General features: G+C 43.8%; 1 protein-coding gene across 1 annotated transcript in view; it reads left to right on the top strand.

Annotated features, from left to right (window-relative positions):
* The window catches only part of PTGIR (prostaglandin I2 receptor), a 37,382-nt gene extending 24,950 nt beyond the window's left edge, over positions 1 to 12,432 (top strand). The window contains exon 2 of the mRNA XM_079985663.1: positions 11,416 to 12,432. Coding sequence (XP_079841789.1) covers positions 11,416 to 11,667 — 252 coding nt within the window. The 3' untranslated portion in view covers positions 11,668 to 12,432. The remainder of the gene's footprint in view (positions 1 to 11,415) is intronic.
* The last annotated feature ends 5,100 nt before the right edge of the window (positions 12,433 to 17,532 follow it).

The raw sequence follows: 17,532 nt of genomic DNA, 5'->3' as shown, positions 1-17,532 counted from the left end.
CACAACACAGTAGAAGCTTTCCCTACAAACTCTTGTTTTCTACAACACTCCCTTACCCCTGCCATCAAAAACAACAACACTCCCCTCTATACCAAACCCCAGAGACTGGAGTTTGCCCAAATGCTGTACAGTGGTACCTCAGGTTAAGTACTTAATTTGTTCCAGAGGTCCGTTCTTAACCTGAAACTGTTCTTAACCTGAAGCACCACTTAAGCTAATGGGGCCTCCTGCTGCCTCTGCGCCGCCCCCCCCCCAATTTCTGTTCTTATCCTGAAGCAAAGTTCTTAACCTGAGGTAATATTTCTGGCTTGGGAGAAAAGCAATGACAAACCTAGACAGCATCTTAAAAAGCAGAGACATCACCTTGCCAACAAAGGTCTGTATAGTAAAAGCTATGGTTTTCCCAGTAGTGATGTATGGACGTGAAAGCTGGGCTGACCGCCGAAGAATTGGTGCTTTTGAATTCTGGTGCTGGAGGAGACTCTTGAGAGTCCCGTGGACTGCAGGAAGATCAAACCTATCCATTCTTAAGGAAATCAGCCCTGAGTGCTCACTGGAAGGACAGATCCTGAAGCTGAGGCTCCAAGACTTTGACCACCTCCCTGGAACAGACCCTGATGTTGGGAAAGATGGAGGGCACAAGGAGAAGGGGATGACAGAGGACGAGATGGTTGGACAGTGTTCTCGAAGCTACCAGCATGAGTTTGACCAGACTGTGGGAGGCAGTGGAATAATAATAATAATAATAATAAATTTTATTTATATCCCGCCCTCCCCAGCCGAAGCCGGGCTCAGGGCGGCTAACAACAATCAAACAATCAAACAATCAGATAATCGCACATTCTAAAAATATTTCATTATAAAAATCAATTAAAATCAAATTAATGGCAACTGATTAAGCAAGATTCTGTGCAGGTTGCCAGAGGAGGGAGTCAGGCTGCGCCCTGACCAAAGGCCTGGTGGAACAACTCTGTCTTGCAGGCCCTGCGGAAGGATGTCAGGTCCCGCAGGGCCCTAGTCTCTTGTGACAGAGCGTTCCACCAGATTGGGGCCGCAGCCGAGAAGGCCCTGGCTCTAGTTGAGGCCAGCCTAACCTCTCTGAGGCCTGGGACCTTGAGGATGTTATTACAGGAGTGCCTGGCATGCTCTGGTCCATGGGGTCACGAAGAGTCGGACACGACTAAACGACTAAACAACAACAACAACAACAAAACAGTACACTGCCTCAGGGAGGGCAGGAGACTTGGGAGAAAGGCTGTATACCCATCCAATAATTTATAATTTAAAATCACAGTTCCGCTGACTAGCTTGCATCATGACTGTGAAGATGCAACTGCTGCTGGAACAGATCCAGTCGCCTTTGTTCACGGTGCTTTCAGAAACGTGGACCTTGGATCAGACACATTGCCACTTGAAATGCATGGGTTTTTATCTTATCCACAGTAGATAAGGGAGTGTATCTTCCGATAAATTTAAATTAGCTTGAAACCAATGTAAACGAGCTTCATCACTGTCGCAGCTCCCCCTCCCTGACCAAAATCATAATTTTGTGAGGGCTCTTTGAGATCTGTAACCCCTTCACAGGACTTCAGTTTTGAAAGTTATTCAGTTGAGTATGTACAGTTTAAACGGGTCAGAAACTGGTTTTAATTGGTAGAGTAGACATACCTAAGGGGAACAATAAACCCCAGTCCTACTGAGGGAAGCCCTTACAATTTGAAAATAAATGGGTGGGAGGAAAGGGAAATGAACATGATCTCTGTTTTGATTGATGTGAGTTGAAAATATAAAATGGCATGTATAACAGCAACTCTGAGATGCTTTGTTTAGAAAGGAAGTTGGCCGAATCTCTGGTCCTGGCTGCAAATCTTGCTGTCTATTTTATGTCTCCCTCCTGACAAATCCATATCCCAATTCAAACACTGTTGAATGGATCCGAGTGTCATTTGACTAAGTATACAATATTGTATTTCCTGGAGCATCAGCCTCAGAGGTGACACTGAGGCCTCGCTTCGCTCCAAGGCTTGGAGTCATCAGCCTTAATTTGTGCCATCCAATTATGACGAGGTCTGCAATTACCTAGCAATCTCATTAACCCCCCCCCCCCCGTCATAAAAGCACGGCGGGATTATTTCTGGTTTGATTACGGTTGTGGCAGCGGAAGGAGCAGGGGGTTTCCTGCGTGATAACATCCCAGGGTGCAAGAATCATTAAGCTACCTCTCTGGGGTCTGGATTTAACTTATTATATTATATGCAGGAAGGTTGGGGGTGAACTGAAGCACAAAGAGAGATCTGCTCTCCTCATCCACCTGCAAAAAAACAAAAACACCCTCCACCCCACCCCCCACTGTGGACACTCCCAGATACAGACTTAATATTGTAAATCGGTTGTTCAGGTATTTTTGCAATGTAACAAGCTTTATTAATAGTGTTACAATACATTACATATATATAGTACATCTCATAAAGTGAGATTTCAATCATACACACACACACACTTGTCTTTTCTTACATAGTTGTAAACCTTAAGCTTCAGCTGTGTTTATGCTAATTTTTATGCGGTTATTAACAAAGATGTTTAACAAAAGTTATTAACAAAAAAATCTTCTTCAGCTTCTTGGGAGAAAAGCAATGACAAAGCAATGACAAACCTAGACAGCATCTTAAAAAGCAGAGACATCACCTTGCCAACAAAGGTCCGTATAGTAAAAGCTATGGTTTTCCCAGTAGTGATATATGAAAGTGAGAGCTGGACCATAAAGAAGGCTGATCGCAGAAGAATGGATGCTTTTGAATTCTGGTGCTGGAGGAGACTCTTGAGAGTCCCATGGACTGCAAGAAGATCAAACCTCTCCATTCCGATGGAAATCAGCCCTGAGTGCTCACTGGAAGGACAGATCCTGAAACTGAGGCTCCAAGATTTTGGCCACCTCATGAGAAGAGAAGACTCCCTGGAAAAGACCCTGATGTTGCGAAAGATGGAGGGCACAAGGAGAAGGGGACAACAGAGGATGAGATGGTTGGACAGTGTTCTCGAAGCTACCAGCATGAGTCTGACCAAACTGCGGGAGGCAGTGGAAGACAGGAGTGCCTGGAGTGCTCCGGTCCAGGGGGTCACAAAGAGTTGGACACGACTAAACGACTAAACAACAACGCATTAACAAAAAATATCATAAAAACTTTGGACTTCTTGTCAATTCCCGTTGTATGCTTTTATTCTAATAGTCAATGTACCTACCATTATTAATCTATCCTTTATATATTCTCTAATACAGTCTTACAAGAATTTGTGCTATTAATCTTATTTCTCCTATATTTCTTTATCCAAGGTCAATCAAATGCTGCCATCATAGACGAAAAATCATTGATATATTTTTGTACATATCTCTTGTATTTATCCCATTTTTGCGCAAATTATTGTCTTGAACTGCCCCTTAGGCTGTTGGTCATTTGTGCCATTTCCACATATTCTTGTAACTTATTCTGCCAACTAGCGCTTCTTTTTAACCTGATGGATTCCCCCCAGAAAGAGTAAAGTTGATTACAGGAAAGGCTGCCCCCTCAGGTCTACAGGTCTACAGGTGCTAAATGAGCAGAAATTCGCTTAACCTGGCCTGCTCTCCTGCTAGAAGCCCGATGGGGCAGAAAATCAACAGGGGAAGCGTTTGAGGGGGCCGAGGTAAACCAGACCATTGGTAACATCTGCACATCCAACTGCAGGGAAAGGGAAAGTCACAGTGGCAGGCAGAAGAGTCAGTAGCCGCCCAGAGTGGCTGGGGAGACCCAGCCAGATGGGCGGGGTACAAATAATAAATAATAATAATAATAATAATTATTATTATTATTATTATTATTATTATTATTATTATAGCCAATCGAGACCTCCAAACTAGAAGAAAAATTGTCCCCGCTTCTGCTGCATGCATTTCAACTGATTGGGGGAATTACCGGTAATCAGCTACATTTCACCAATCCATCAATTCACCAATCAATTGTATTTTAAGAAAATAGCATGTCTTAAAAATCTTAAGGTCCAGTATATCTGAAGGAGTGTCTCCACCCCCATCGTCCGAGGGCCTTCTGGCGGTTCCCTGACTGCAAGAAGCCAAGTTGCAGGGAACCAGGCAGAGGGCCTTCTCGGTGGTGGCGCCCGCCCTGTGGAACGCCCTCCCACCAGATGTCAAAGAGAACAACAACTACCAGACTTTTAGAAGACATCTGAAGGCAGCCCTGTTTAGGGAAGCTTTTAATGTTTGATGTATTACAGTATTTTAATATTTTGTTGGAAGCCGCCCAGAGTGGCTGGGGAAGCCCAGCCAGATGGGTGGGGTATAAATTATTATTATTATTATTGAGATGGTGAAGGAGGAGTATATAAAGCAGCAGAGTGTGGTGCTGGGTTAGGATTAGGACTGAGAAGGCTCAAATTCAAATCCCCACAGGCATGATTAAACTCACCATTAAGCATTGCAATACAGTGCTGCCCCGCAAGACGAACGCCTCGCAAGACGGAAAACCCGCTAGACGAAAGGGCTTTCCGTTTTGGAGACGCTTCGCAAAACGAATTTCCCTATGGGCTTGCTTCGCAAGACGAAATGTCTTGCGAGTTCCCGCGGGTTTTTCCCCCTTTTCCTAAGCCGCTAAGCCGCTTATCAGCTGATCCGCTGATAAGCCGCTTATCAGCTGATCCGCTAAAAGCCGCTAAGCCGCTAATAGCGCTAATCCGCTAAGCTGTCAATGGGCTTGCTTCGCAAGACGAAAAAACCGCTAGACGAAGAGCCTCACGGAACGGATTAATTTCGTCTTGCGAGGCACCACTGTATGGAGGGGGGGTTGGACTAGATGACCGTTGGGGTCCCTTCCAACTTTACTATTTTATGATTCTACAATCACTGGCTCCATCTCTGCCACTATGACACTGCTTTTCCTCTCTCGCACATACCCGGCTCACACATTTAGCCCTTGAATGACATCTAGAAAAGGCTCCAGAACCACCCTAGGAGAAAAAGAACTTTTTATTTTATTTTTTAAAGAGCTAAAAAAATTCAAAACTGCCCGTGCTGAGAGTACTTCTTGTTTTTTGTTTTTTTAAAAAAAATGTGTGTCGGGAAACTGTTGCACTAGCACATCAGGAATGCGGAAGCAATTGCAAGGCATGATATAGGAATAGAAGGGGGAAGAGAAAGGAACAGACGCCCTCAGGAAGTGGCGAATTTTCCTTCCTTGGAGGTTTTTAAGCAGAAGTTGGATGGCCATCTGTCAGGAATGCTTTAGCTGAGATTCTTGCCTTGCAGGGGGTTGGGCTAAATAATAATAATAATAATAATAATAATAATAATAATAATAATAATAATATATTATTTATACCCCGCCCATCTGGCTGGGCTTCCCCAGCCACTCTGGGCAGCTTCCAACAAAATATTAAAATACAGTAAAGGTAAAGGGACCCCTGACCATTAGGTCCAGTCGTGGCCGACTCTGGGGTTGCGGCACTCATCTCGCTTTACTGGCTGAGGGAGCCGGCGTACAGCTTCTGGGTCATGTGGCCAGCATGACTAAGCCGCTTCTGGCGAACCAGAGCAGCGCACGGAAACACCGTTTACCTTCCCGCTGGAGTGGTACCTATTTATCTACTTGCACTTTGACGTGCTTCCAAACTGCTAGGTTGGCAGGAGCAGGGACCGAGCAACGGGAGCTCACCCCGTCGTGGGGATTCGAACTGCCGACCATCTGATCAGCAAGCCCTAGACTCTGTGGTTTAACCCACAGCGCCGCCCACGTCGCTTTAAAATACAGTAATGTAGTTTAAATTATGTCATGACATCATGACATTTAGCATTGGGGTCCCTTCCAGCGCTACAATTTTATGATTCTTACTCTTAACCCATATATTGAAACATATATATATATATATATACACACACACATATAATGAGCTAAAGATGATCTTTAGATCTACATTTTTGAAAAAGCCAGAGGCATTCTTGTTAGGAATGGTAGGAGAAGATATAGTTAAGAACGATCAGAAACTGTTTTTCTATGCAACAACAGCGGCGAGGTTACTGCTAGCCTGGGTTTGGAAACAGCAGCAATTACCAACAGTAGAAGAATGGCGACAAAGGTAATGGAATATGCAAGAAATAGCCAAACTAACAGGGAAAATTTGACAACAGGGCGAGGAAACATTTCATAAAGAATGGGAAAAAATTATGTTGTATATAAGATAAGATGTTGTATATAAGATAAGATAAGATAAGATAAGATAAGATAAGATGAAATAGTAAAGCCAGTAAAATTGGAAACAAACCTCATAACGGGAAAGATTAAGAAAAGTGATGGATAATGAAAATAATAAGAAACAAAATGTATAAGGAAACTAATATAACCAACAGTAGTGGTAAATGAATACAGACAGACAACAAGAATTGTATAAACATGAGGACTTATTTGTTTATGGATATACTATGGACAAATATGGGAAATGAATAACAATATATAAAATGGAAGAAAATAATGTGATAAAATTATATTTGATATAAAAAACCTGAAGAAGGAAGAAGGGAAGTCAGCTCTGAAGAGCAAGTCTAAATGTAAAATGTAATACTGCACAGTATTTGTATGTGGAGTATCTAATTGAAAAACTAATAAAGATTATTTGAAAAGGAAAAGGAAAGAAAAAAGAAACAGTGATGTTGGAATGAAGTAATGTGGTCTTAGCAGAAATGATATAAGGATTAGGTTAAAATTGACTTTTTAATTTGTGAAAGACGTGAATAGCAGTATATTAAGATAAATTATTAGGATAAAAACAAAGTTGGAAGGATTTGCTGAAACATCTAATTGAACTAGAATACAAAAAAGGGAGGTGTGAGGAGGTCAAGGAAATAGGTAGATGAAAAATAAGTTATGGGAAAGTTTGGTTTGTTTTTTGTTCGGATTTTTCTGTGCTGTTTTTCTTGTTTTCCCCCCTGTTTTTTTGTCTGTTTGTATTTAGTGTGAATTTAGTGTTTTCTTTTTGTAACCTTTAAAATTGGAATAAATATCATTTAAAAAGAAAAAGAAAAAAGAAACAGTGATGAATCAGTTAGAGCTAGAATTGATTCACAGTGGTTTGAGCAACAAGAGCTTGCAAGCCCGTATTCCTACTAGGCTAAAGACCCCATCTCTTCTCTGTCTTGAAATGGGATATGGAAGAAGGGGAGCAGCCAGCAACCATCCGTGGGCTGGTCCACCGCCTGGATTTCCACTGAGCTCTTGCGGAAGGCACAGCAAAAGGATCACAGCTGGCCACCTAAGATTCTCGAGGCATGACGAAATCTCCCTCTCAAGCAAATTGCTACACGCAGCTCCCTGAGCGTGGAGGGACTTTCTCTATTTCAGTCTCACTTCCTTCTCAGAACAATTTCACAACTCTCAGCGTTTGGTCACTGTGAGAGTTGCCAACTTTTTAATTGAAAACAACAACATGTTGGAAATGTAATGAGATTGAAGGTACATTCTTTCACCTTTGGTGGACATGCCCAAGGATTAAGACATTCTGGGAGATGATTTATAACGAAATGAAAAAGGTATTTAAATATACCTTCCTGAAGAAACCAGAGGCCTTTCTCCTGGGCATGGTCGGCCAACTGGTGCCAAAGAAGGATAGAACATTTTTTATGTATGCAACAACAGCAGCAAGAATACTCATCGCGAAGTATTGGAAGACACAAGATTTACCCACCCGGGAAGAATGGCAGATGAAGTTGATGGACTACATGGAATTGGCGGAAATGACTGGCAGAATCCGAGACCAGGGAGAAGAGTCGGTGGAAGAAGACTGGAAAAAGTTTTTTAAAGACTATTTACGGAAATACTGTAAAATTAATGAATGTTAGAAAAATGTTGGAATGAAGTTATATGGCTTTAGTAGAAATGTTATAAGGAATTAAGGATAAATAGAATAATAGAGTATTAAAGGGAAAACAAGGTTAGAATGTATTTAGATAATTATAGGATTAAAAATAGAGGAAGATGGAAAGGAATTGCTGAAAAAATTAATAGAAGTGGAATACAAAAAGGGAGGTGTGAGGAGGTCATGGAAATAAGGGAATGAAAGATAAGATATTGAAATTATTTGATGTGTTTTAAATTGTGTTTGTTTTGTTTTGTTAGTTTAATGTTAGTGTTTTGTTAGTGTAATGTATAGTGTTTTTTTGTGGTTTTTTTGTATTGTATTGTATTGTATTGTATTGTATTGTATTGTATTGTGTTGTATGGTTTTTATTTTTTGTAGTGTTTAAATTGTTGGAAAAGGTAATAAATATTATTGTTTTAAAAAAGAAAACAACAACATTTGTGCTGTGTTCACACAATGGGCTTTCATGAGCAAAAAACACACCCCTCTATCAGAAGAGGGGCTTTGGGCCGGTTAACAAGATCTGGGCCTAAATTGGTTACACACTGTTGCAGGAACACCCCCCCCCCAATCATTCAGTTTGTACAAACTTCACACACACTCACACTCACACACGACATACACTACGCTTCTGTTATAAATTCATAGAAAATGAACCATACATCGGATCTGCACTGTTCCACTTTTATTTTACTCCATGAAGGAAGGACTATAAAATGGGGAAGGTTTGATACAGGGCAGCCATAATCCTTGAGCATACCAGTACATCCACAGGAGCCCTGCCCAGTTGCTATGCCAACCCTGATGGTCCTAGACAGAAGACCGTCAAGATCACAAAGAACTTGTATATGGGAGTGGATTCAGCATGGACTGGAACAAAGGACAATGATCAGATCTTCCCTCTGGGGGCAGAAAACTGCCAGCTCCCCTTTGTCACCTGGAAAGTACTCATGGGGAGGGGGAAAGGGGGAACCAGCCAGGTGACAGGACACTCAGGTTACCACCACAACTCCTCCCTCAACCCCTCCTTTTTGTGATGTAGTTGTGACGTAGTCTTAGGGGTGTAGTTTGGGAGATTAGTAACTAATAAAAGTTGGGGTCTTCTTTTGTTCTGGGCTTCCATTTTGCTTCAGCTTGTTGCGGGTGGGAGTCCTGTCGCGACAGTATCCAATAAAGGCCAAGCCTACAGGCTGCTGTTTTGCCCCAAGTTATCCTCGTGGGTGTCTTTGTTTTTGTCCAAGGGAGCCCTCAGATTTTTCCGTTAACAACACTCAGCAATTATACTATTTTCTAAGTATGCCTGAAGTGCAGGAGGCTGTCACCAGGAATTTGAACTCACTCGAGGGTTGGGTTAGATCCAGAATGCACAGATGACTTGTCTTTTTTATATGCTCTTCGCTGTTAAACCTTTGGTTTTTGCCTCTCCCTTCTTTGAAATCTGCTTGGGTCTTCGAAGCGTGTCGACCAATGTGTGGTGGGGAAAGTGTGGCTTGCTTTCCCTTTTAAATCTGCCTCTGCAAATATTTGAGGAAACTCCTTAAAAACAGCCTGCCAATGGTTCTTGACTCCAGTCCGCCTTGCAGATATATAGAGTTGGTTCCCTGATGCGCTTCAGGGGGTGTCATGAAAGAGGAACCCATTGGCCACAGGTGATGGCAAACATGTGTACAGATTTGAGGAAGAAGCAAGGAAGGAAATTCCTGAAATGGCAGGTGTACTGGTCCTTTTAAACCTCCAAACCGTGTCTTTTGCCAGTTTGGGATGAGTCGAATACAGACTTAATATGAAAATCACTTATCGTTTTTCTCCAAGTAGCTTAATAATAGTAATATTAATTTATTATTTATCCTCTGCCCATCTGGCTGGGTTTCCCCAGCCACCCTGGGCAGCTCCCAACAGAATATTAAAAACACGATAAAACATCAAACATTAAAAACTTCCCGAAACAGGGTTGCCTTCAGATGTCTTCTAAAGGACAGATAGTTGTTTATTTCCTTGACATCTGGTGGGAGGGTGTTTCACAGGGCGGGTGCCGCCACCGAGAAGGCCCTCTGCCTGGTTCCCTGTAACCTCACTTCTCGCAGTGAGGGAGCCACCAGAAGGCCCTTGGCGCTGGAGCTCAGTGTCCAGGCTGAACAATGGGGGTGGAGACGCTCCTTCAGGGATAGCTTGCTTGTCTTGGCTTCCCGGGGTCTCCACTCACCTCCTGAGGTACAACTGGAGGTGTCAGAAATTGAACCCAAGACTCTCTGTGTGCATTAGTTGGCTGTGATCTAACTAAGCTGTTTGCAAAGGAGGTGGGAGGGCGGGCAGGGAACTTGCCCAAAGCAGCCAGGGGTACATGGTACTGGGCTGGAAGCAGCTATTGCTGTCCCCTTCTTCTTTAAAAAAAAAATATTCAAAATTAAAACAAAACATATTATCCAGAAACATATCATCCTTATTCCCCCCTTTTTCCCTCCCTCCCCTTCCCTCCCCCCACAGAACCCTCCCACCCCCACCCGCCGGCTCCCCTCAGTTCCAGTCTTTGATTTCTCTGAGAATGCTGTTTTCTGCATGTTACAAAGTTGTATAGATCCTCAAACTATTTAGCTGATTATTATCAATAAAAAGTTGGTGAATGTTTATTCAAACCCAGCCAAGGAGTCCAGTTCACTTTGTTGCATCTTCAGATACTTTGTAAAGGGTTCCCATTCATCTTTAAAGTCACAGTTATCCTTGTCCCGTAGCTTATATGTCAGTTTTGCCAGTTCTGCATAGTCCGTCAATTTTTCTTGCCATGATTCTTTAGTTGGGGTTTCTTCAGTCTTCCATCCTTGTGCTATTAAAACTCTCGCAGCCATTGTCGCATACATGAAGATGTTTTTCAGCTTTTTTGGCAGATCTTTCCCTACAATCCCTAACAAAAATGCTTCAGGTTTTTTAACAAATGTCAAATGGAACATTTTCTTCAATTCGTTGTATATCATTTCCCAATTCTTTAAAATTACTTTACAATCCCACCACATATGATAAAATGTCCCCTCCTTTTCCTTACACTTCCAACATATCATATTTTTTGCTCTATAACTCACTTTTTCCCTCCTAAAAAGTAAGGGGAAATGTGTGTGCGTCTTATGGAGCGAATGCAGGCTGCACAGCTATCCCAGAAGCCAGAACAGCAAGAGGGATTGCTGCTTTCACTGCACAGCGATCCCTCTTGCTGTTCTGGCTTCTGAGATTCAGAATATTTTTTTTCTTGTTTTCCTCCTCCAAAAACTAGGCGCATCTTGTGGTCTGGTGCGTCTTATGGAGCGAAAAATACAGTATATTTGAACTAGTTTTATACATTTTCCCTAACTGCACTGGTGTCATATACCATCTGTACATCATCTTCACGCAATTCTCCTTCAATAGGGAACCATCTGTAAATTTTTAAATCAGTTTTCCATAATTTCCCCAAATCTTCCATCATAATATTATGACCTTGTGCTGCTTTCCCCCTCTCCTGACCCTTTCTCTTCTCTTCCGCCACAGATCCGGGCTTACATTGGGGGCATCAACCCTGACCACATCGAGAACGAGGACATGAAAGCCTTCCGATTCAGTGCCTTCAACCCCATCGTGGACCCGTGGCTCTTCATCATTTTCCGCAAAACCGTCTTCTGCAGTATCCGGAACTTTTTCTACTCCCAATTCTGGTGGCCCTGGTGGTCCAGGACGCAGAAAGCATCAGCCACGCTGGGGACGCAGGACGGCATCCCTTTCCAAGACTATTCCGCCTGCTGAGAGCCAAAGCCCACCCTACGGACAGGGAGCTTCCTGGCAGTGGGCGCAGAGGGACGGGGTGACGACTCAGAGGAGGAGCTGAAATGATGTCCCACCTGCAGAGCATCTCCCCAAGGATCCAGGAACTGGTGGGGTTAGGTTGGAGCAGGTGCGGGTGGCGGCGAAGGAACAGGTCTTTGGAGGGGAAAGATTCTTTTCCCCTACAATGGCATCCCCCATAGGGAAATTTCCAGGAGGACACGGGAAGTGCCCAATTGGTCCGTCCAGCTCAGGAATGTCTCGACACTGATTGGCAGATGCTCTCCAAGGTTTCAGACAGGAGACAATTCCAGCCCTACTGGGAGATTCTGCTGCCTGGGACCTTGAACATGCAAAGCGGGTGCTCTATATCTGGGGAGCGATGACCCTTTCCATAGGGATGCTCTGCTTTGCGTTTCCTCATTGGTTAAAAAGGACTGGAGATCAGATTAAAAGGGCGTCTGTAATTCAAGCACCAAGAGGGCAAAACAGAGGAAGAGGATGGAGAGAGAGAGAGAGAGAGAAAAGATAAATGTGACTGCATAGCTTTGGGTTAGCCTGCATGTTGAGCAACCTGTGCCAGTCTCAGCTCTGCCTTGTTTGCTAACGTACCAAAACGGATAATGGATATTAAGTTTGTCCAGTTTCACGCTTCCGGCGTCGATTAGCGCACAGGGTTCGATTGTGAAGCTTTACTGTGAATCTTTGAAGGTGTAGAAATAAAAAGCGGCGAGTTTCTATCCAGCACGCCTGCGTGGCTGTACTTTAAAATGCACACAGACAGAGCTCAAAAAGGGCCTGGCGAGTCTATGGCTTAACTCTCGCGTAAACACAGCATGGTAGAAACCTTCGCCAACCTAGGATCATAGAGTTGGAAGGGGTCACCGGGTCATCTAATAATAATATAATAATATTATATTATAATAATATAATAATAATAATAATTTATTATTTATACCCCACCCATCTGGCTGGGTTTCCCCAGCCACTCTGGGCGACTTCCAAAATATATATTAAAATACTGTAATACATCAAACATTAAAAGCTTCCCTAAACAGGGCTGCCTTCAGATGTCTTCTAAAAGTCTGGTAGTTGTTCTCTTTGACATATGGTGGGAGGGCGTTCCACAGGGCGGGTGCCACTACTGAGAAGGCCCTCTGCCTGGTTCCCTGTAATTTCGCTTCTTGCAGTGAGGGAACCGCCAGAAGGCCCTCGGCGCTGGACCTCAGTGTCTGGGTAGAACGATGGGGGCCATCCAACCTCTGTCCTACAACTCCCATCAGCCCCAGCCAGCACAGCACAGCTGTGTCTGATGGAAGTTGTAGTCCAAAACATCTCCAGGGTATCAGGTTGGGGGAAAGTTTCCAAGGCGTACACAACTTTCTATTGCCATGTTGTTGAGCCAATACAAGCCAGCTAATGCTCCAATCCTAAACAAGTCTATTCAGAAATACATCCTGCTGAATTCAATGCTGCTTACTCCTGGGTAAGCAGGGTTAGAATTGCAGCCAAAATCTTTTTCCCAGAGGCTCAAAGTGGGGCGAGCCTACAAGCTATAATCCCTCTTTCCAGCTGACTTCGCCTTTCTGCTCTCCAGCCTACAGCCTTCCACTCAAAAGAGAATCAAGTTGCTAGTCCATATGATTATAGGGATGAATTTGAAAATATATGGTTAAAGTAAGGTTACAAGATGTTCCCGTTTCCCAGGGACAGACCCCATACAAAATCCATTGAAGTTGAAAAGTGTCCTCAGATTCACTGAAAAAAATCTGGTGACCTTAGTCTAAAGACCAGTGGGAGAGCTGAGCATGACAGGATGGGGCCTCAGTGCTTAGATTGCTACTCTCCGAACACCCGCTTTTGGAAGTAGACTGATTTGGGAGACCAAATTTGTTCTGCCCATCCAAGCACCTGTAGCTCCTGTTTTTCCTCCCCCAAGTTGCACCACACTTGCCAGAAGCTCCGGAAGACTTAAGGCCCCAAAGTAAATATTTCCTTTACTTGCTAATCTCCTGCATGTTCTTCCAGATCTCTCCACCCCACACCCCACTCCACCATCCATCTAAGCAATAATCCCCTCTGTGTAAATATTTGGAATCCAAGTCCCAAGACAGGAGTACTAGAATTCCCCCATCATAGCTCTCTCTGCACATGTGCTGAACTGAACAGCTGTCAGTTAGAAGAGTGCCCTTAGCCGCCACCAATATTGGGGGCACCAGTGGGAGAGAAAATAGGGCGGGAGAGAAAATGGACACCCTGCAAGTACACACAGAACTGCCATCTATCCCTCATCCCCTCTATTTGAAAGTGCCACCAAGGGAACTTTCCCATATACTTCATTTTCTGGGGTGCAGGAGAGTCTATAGGTAAATCTTAATTTCCGTTTCTCTCAGTCTCTTTTGCTTTTCTCAGTCTTAAGTCCAGTTCTCCACATTTCCACACGAGTTTGCAATTTTTATGTGTCTGTGTGTTTAAATAATAATAATAATAATAATAATAATAATAATAATAATAATAATAATTTATTATTTATACCTCGCCCATCTAGCTGGGTATCCCCAGCCACTCTGGGCGGCTCCTAACAGAATATTAAAAACACGATAAAATATCAGACATTAAAAACTTCCTGAAACAGCGCTGCCTTCAGATGTCTTCTAAAAGTCAGATATTTGTTTATTTCCTTGACATCTGGTGGGAGGGCGTTCCATGGTGCGGGTGCCACTACTGAGCAGGTTTCCTGTAACCTCACTTCTCACAGGGAGGAAACCGCAAGAAGGCCCTCGGAGCTGGACCTCAGTTTCTGGGCTGGACGATGGGGTTGGAGACACTCCTTCAGGTATACTGGGCTGAGGCCGTTTAGGGCTTTAAAAGTCAGCACCAACACTTTGATTTGTGCTCGGAAACGTACTGGGAGCCAAAGTAGGTATTTCAGGACTGGTGTGGTTTGGTCTCGGCGGCCACTCCCAGTCGCCAGTCTAGCTGCCGCATTCTGGATTAAATGTAGTTTCCGGGTCACCTTCAAAGGCAGCCCCATGTAGAGTGCATGGCAGTAGTCCAAGCGGGAGATAACCAGAGCATGCACCACTCTGGCAAGTCAGTCTGCGGGCAGGGAGGGTCTCAGCCTGCGTACCAGATGGAGCTGGTAGACAGCTGCCCTGGACACAGAATTGACCTGCGCCTCCATGGACAACTGTGAGTCCAAAATGACTCCCATGCTGCGCATCTGGTCCTTCAGGGGCACAGTTACCCCATACAGGACCAGGGAGTCCTCCACACCAGCCCGCCCCCTGTCCCCCCAAAACAGTACTTCTGTCTTGTCAGGATTCAACCTCAATCTGTTAGCCGCCATCCAACCTCCAACCGCCTCCAGACATTCACACAGGACCTTCACCGCCTTCACTGGTTGTGATTTGAAAGAGAGGTAGAGCTGAATATCATCCATGTATTGATGAACACCCAGCCCAAACCTCCTGATGAGGGGGCAGTGAGGAGGTTGCTTAATAGCCCAGAATTTCCTGCACCCAGACTTAATATGGAATTCCTCACTGTTTCCTCAAGTGGTGGGAAGTTCCACAGGCACTCTACTGGGTTCTGAGTTTCCTTTGAATGAGATGGCACTTGAGATAGGGCCTTAGCCCCTGGGTGTTCTGGAGATGACTGCCATTAGCCCGGGTCAAGTCTGCAATTGTAATTTTTAGGTCCTCATGAAAACTCACCAGCATTTTGGTGCAAATTTCTCCTCTAACATACACATTTTTGCAAAGCATATTTCCCAAGACTTCATGCATATCATGCATTTGATATGCTGGTTTCACAAGCGCACGCATTTTAACACACACTTTGCCCATTGTAGATGCATAAAACTCTGTTGGGAGAACTGAACTGCAGAATTTTGCCCTGTCGTGCTGCTTTCCCCTCTTCCCATTTGCCCCCAGTCTGCAGTTTGCAGGGACAGCCCCATCTGTCAGCACCCACGCCAACTACAGTGTGATGACAGCCTTGCACACTTGCAACCTTGCAAAAAAAGCCCATTTTTGCAAGGTTGCGAATTTAAGCTGCACTTTAACTATTCACGGTCATAACGTGGAAAAAAGTGAGGCTTATATTCGGGCCAATATGGTAATCGTAGTAGTAGCAGTAGTAATTATTATTATTAATTCATAATAATAATAATAATAATAATAATAATAATAATAATAATAATACCCTGCCCATCTGACTGGGTTGCCCCAGCCGCTCTGGGCAGCTTCCAACATTCATAAAGACATAACAAAACATTTTTATAGAGGTTGTATAGTTACTTATCTCCTTGGCTCGGGGGTCGCATAACTCCATACCCTCCAACATTTCTCTGATTAAAATAGGGACGTCCTACCATACCCTCCAACATTTCTCTGGTGGAAATAGGGATGTCCTAAGGAAAAGTGGATCCCTGCTCCTGCCAACCTAGCAGTTCAAAAGCATGTCAAAGTGCAAGTAGATAAATAGGTACTGCTCCGGAGGGAAGGTAAACGGCATTTGCATGCGCTGCTCTGGTTCGCCAGAAGCGGCTTAATCATGCTGGCCACATGACCCGGAGGCTGTACGCCAGCTCCCTCAGCCAATAAAGTGAGATGAGCGCCACAACCCCAGAGTCGGCCACGACTGGACCTAATGGTCAGGGGTCCATTTACCTTTTAAGGAAAAGTGGGACATTTTGGGATCAATTCAGGAACCAGGACGGCTTCTGTAAATCCGGGACTGTCCCTGGAAAACAGGGACGCATGGAGGGTCCGCAGAAGGAGAAACACCGTTTACCTTCCCGCCGGAGTGGTACCTATTTATCTACTTGCACTTTGAGGTGCTTTCGATCTGTGGATCAAGCCACAGTGGCCAACCAAATGCCCGTGGGAAGCCTATGGGCAGGACTTGAATGCAACTCCGCTGTGGTTTCCGGCAACTAGTATTCAAAGGCATACTATCTCCGACATTAAGGTAGAACCCACACAGACAACCTATCCCCCTCCCCACCTTCCATGGCCAGTTAGCAGCAAGTTTGTCCTGGTACTGCCCAGGAGCAGGGAGGTGTAACACCCCATCCAGTTTTCCTGGAAGAGAATCAAAGCACTGGATCCCCAAGGACCGGTGCAGAGACCAGCATCCTTTGACAGCACAAAAGGATGGTTCCAGCCCTTCCATTATCCCTGCACAGTCAAGAGCCAGCTCATTTGCGGGGGGGGGGGGGGGGGGATTCAGCATCTCTAGCTCAATCAGTGGGGGCCACGCACCATTAAGTCTCTTTTTTTAAAAAAATAAATTTTTATTGAGATTTTAAAGATTACAGAAAAAAGGTAAAAAAAATAATAACAATCAAAGAAAAAAACAATAAAAAACAATACATATATAAAAAAAAATCATCAAAAACCAGAAGACAGAAAAAGATAATAAAAAAACAAATCAAACATCACTTGCTTACAATCACTTATTTCCTTGACCTCCTCACACCTTCCATTTTTGTATTCTAGTTCGATTTGTTATTTCAGCAAATCCTTCCAACCCTATTTTTATCTTAATGATTTAACTTAATATACTATAATTTTACATTCTCTCTTTCGCCAACTCATTTTTACTTAATCCTTTATGTCATTTCCACTAAAACCACATAATTTTCTTTTCCCAACATTTTTCTAGCAATCCTTAATTTTACAAATTTTTTGAAGATAAACTTTACATTTTTTCCAATCTTCTTCCACCGACTCTTCTCCTTGGTCCCGGATTCTGCCAGTCATCTCAGCCAGTTCCATGTATTCCATCACCTTCATCTGCCATTCTTCCCGGGTGGGTAGATCTTGTGTTTTCCAATGCTTT

Source organism: Podarcis cretensis (genome assembly GCF_951804945.1).
Source record: "Podarcis cretensis genome assembly, chromosome: 8".
NCBI classification, from domain to species: Eukaryota; Metazoa; Chordata; class Lepidosauria; order Squamata; family Lacertidae; genus Podarcis; species Podarcis cretensis.
Note: the sequence above shows the minus strand (reverse complement) of the source record. Positions and strands in the feature narration are given on the sequence as shown.